The 2208-nt window shown below is 39.4% G+C and overlaps 1 protein-coding gene across 1 annotated transcript; it reads left to right on the top strand.

Annotated features, from left to right (window-relative positions):
* Positions 1–1010: 1010 nt before the first annotated feature.
* Positions 1011–1949, top strand: LOC125177166 (olfactory receptor 5AN1-like). The gene has a single exon (XM_047879256.1). The coding sequence runs from the start codon at positions 1011–1013 to the stop codon at positions 1947–1949; it is 939 nt and encodes a 312-aa protein (XP_047735212.1).
* Positions 1950–2208: the final 259 nt, after the last annotated feature.

Here is a 2208-nt window from a genome sequence, read left to right as displayed (position 1 = left end):
ACTAAATAGAAAATTGTTTATGTGGTTCGTGTCTTCATGGCTGCAGGTGATTGATTTGCTTCTACATGAGATCTGAATCTGAATCTGCCTAGAGGCATTGATTCCTGACAGTCTACAAGACCAGTGATGTCTCAGGAAATATCTCAAATTAACCCATACAGCTCTAGCACCATTGACAGTCCTATCCATGGGTACAGCTGTCACTCATGGCTATCTGTAAGCCATCCATGATAATAATAGCCAACACCTGTTCAACAGTTACTTTGTACAGCATTGTATGCTGGGCCTCCCCATGAATTTTCCTGTAACTCTCCTAGTAATCTTATAGTCCAGGGGCTCTTGATGTTCTCATTTTATTGGGAGCAAATCAGTCTTAGTGTGTAAGCTATGGGGGCGAGTTCATAAAATGAGAAGGTATCAGACAAAACTCCAAAGTCTGAACCTTTAACCACAGTACCATGCTGTTTTCAAGTAGTAAAATACCCTAAGATTGAAAAAATTGTTGGGGTCAGTAATGAGCTATGCTGGCTTCCCTTTGGTGTACTTAGTATGAAGACTTCCCAAGAGACTTCTTCCATAACTTTATTGGGCATTTAAGCTATGCCTTGAGAAAATATTATCAAAGTCAAGTTACGATATAGTTTTCTGGGCCAGTTAGAAGATGATATATCAAAAAATTTACATAAAAGTTTGTAAAATTGTTATAAACATCAAAAATAACTTTTCTTAAGGGTAAAAGAAGAAATTTAAAAAATTTATCTAGATGGCTATCTGGGACTGAAGGGCTATTTCAGTTTTAATCTGCAGTGATGACCCTTATGCTCTTACAAAGCTGCACTTATATAATGAATTTTCAAAGGCTTAAAAAAAACTTTCAATGACTGATCTCTGTAGTAACCACAGAATTTCTGTTAAGTTTTCAGTCAAATTTGAAAATATCTCTTTAATTTGAATGAGATTTCAGCAGTGCATTCTCTTCTCTCTTTTCTGATTCTAGAAGCACCAAGCCAATGACTGGGGGAGGAAATATTACAGAGGTCACTTATTTCATCCTTTTGGGATTCTCTGATTTCCCCAGAATCCTAGCAGTGCTCTTTGTTGTATTTCTGCTCATCTACATTATGACTCTGACTTGGAACTTGTGCCTCATCATCTTAATAAGGATGGACTGTCACCTCCACACACCCATGTACTTCTTCCTCAGTAATCTGTCCTTCATGGATATCTGCTATGTGACCTCCACAGCCCCCAAGATGCTCTCCAGCTTTTTCCAAGAGCAGCAGACTATCACCTTTGTGGGTTGCGCCGTTCAATACTTTGTTTTTTCAATCATGGGACTGAGTGAGTCTTGTCTCATGACAGCCATGGCTTATGACCGATATGCCGCCATTTGTAATCCTCTTCTCTATTCATCAGTCATGTCACCCACCCTCTGTATTCGGATGGTGCTGGGGTCCTATCTGGCTGGACTCTCTGGTTCTGTATCCCAATTGTGTGCCATACTTCATCTTCACTTCTGTGGCCCTAATGTCATCAACCACTTCTTCTGTGACATACCCCAGTTGTTAGTCCTGTCCTGCACTGACATTTTCTTTGTACAGCTATTGCTTGCTATAGTAACAATGATCTTTGGGGTAGTTAATGCTCTCATTATCATGGTATCCTACTGTTATATTGTCATCTCCGTCATGAAGATCACTTCAGCTAAAGGCAGGTCCAAGGCTTTCAACACCTGTGCTTCTCATCTAACAGCAGTTTCCCTTTTTTATATCTCGAGTGTCTTTGTCTATTTGAGTTCCAGCTCTGGCGGTTCCTCCAGCTTTGACAGATTTGCATCAGTATTCTACACTGTGGCCATCCCCATGTTGAATCCTTTGATTTACAGTCTGAGGAACAAGGAAATCAAAGATGCCTTGAGGAGTTTACAGAAGAAGAGATGGTACTGCTGAGGTTCTGTCCAGATTTGTCCTATCAGAAAGCTTAACTCCTAAGAGTATGCAAATAAATGGACTATAATATCGCCTTTGTATAAAGAAAGCTTAGTTTGACACAGATTAATATGCCAAATGGACTGACGGTGACTTGATTCCACACAAACACAATGTCTTTAAGTCCTGAGGAGGTTCATACTTTCACTGTACATGGGGAATGTCATCATCATTTATAAATAATCTGCAAGTATTTGTAAAATGTTAAGGTTTAGAAACT

Source organism: Prionailurus viverrinus, chromosome D1, assembly GCF_022837055.1.
Source record: "Prionailurus viverrinus isolate Anna chromosome D1, UM_Priviv_1.0, whole genome shotgun sequence".
Classification (NCBI taxonomy): Eukaryota; Metazoa; Chordata; class Mammalia; order Carnivora; family Felidae; genus Prionailurus; species Prionailurus viverrinus.
This window is presented reverse-complemented; position numbering and strand designations above follow the sequence as displayed.

Excerpts from the sequence above, each read along its gene's own strand:
- LOC125177166 (XM_047879256.1), top strand. The coding sequence starts at position 1,011 with ATGACTGGGGGAGGAAATATTACAGAGGTCACTTATTTCATCCTTTTG.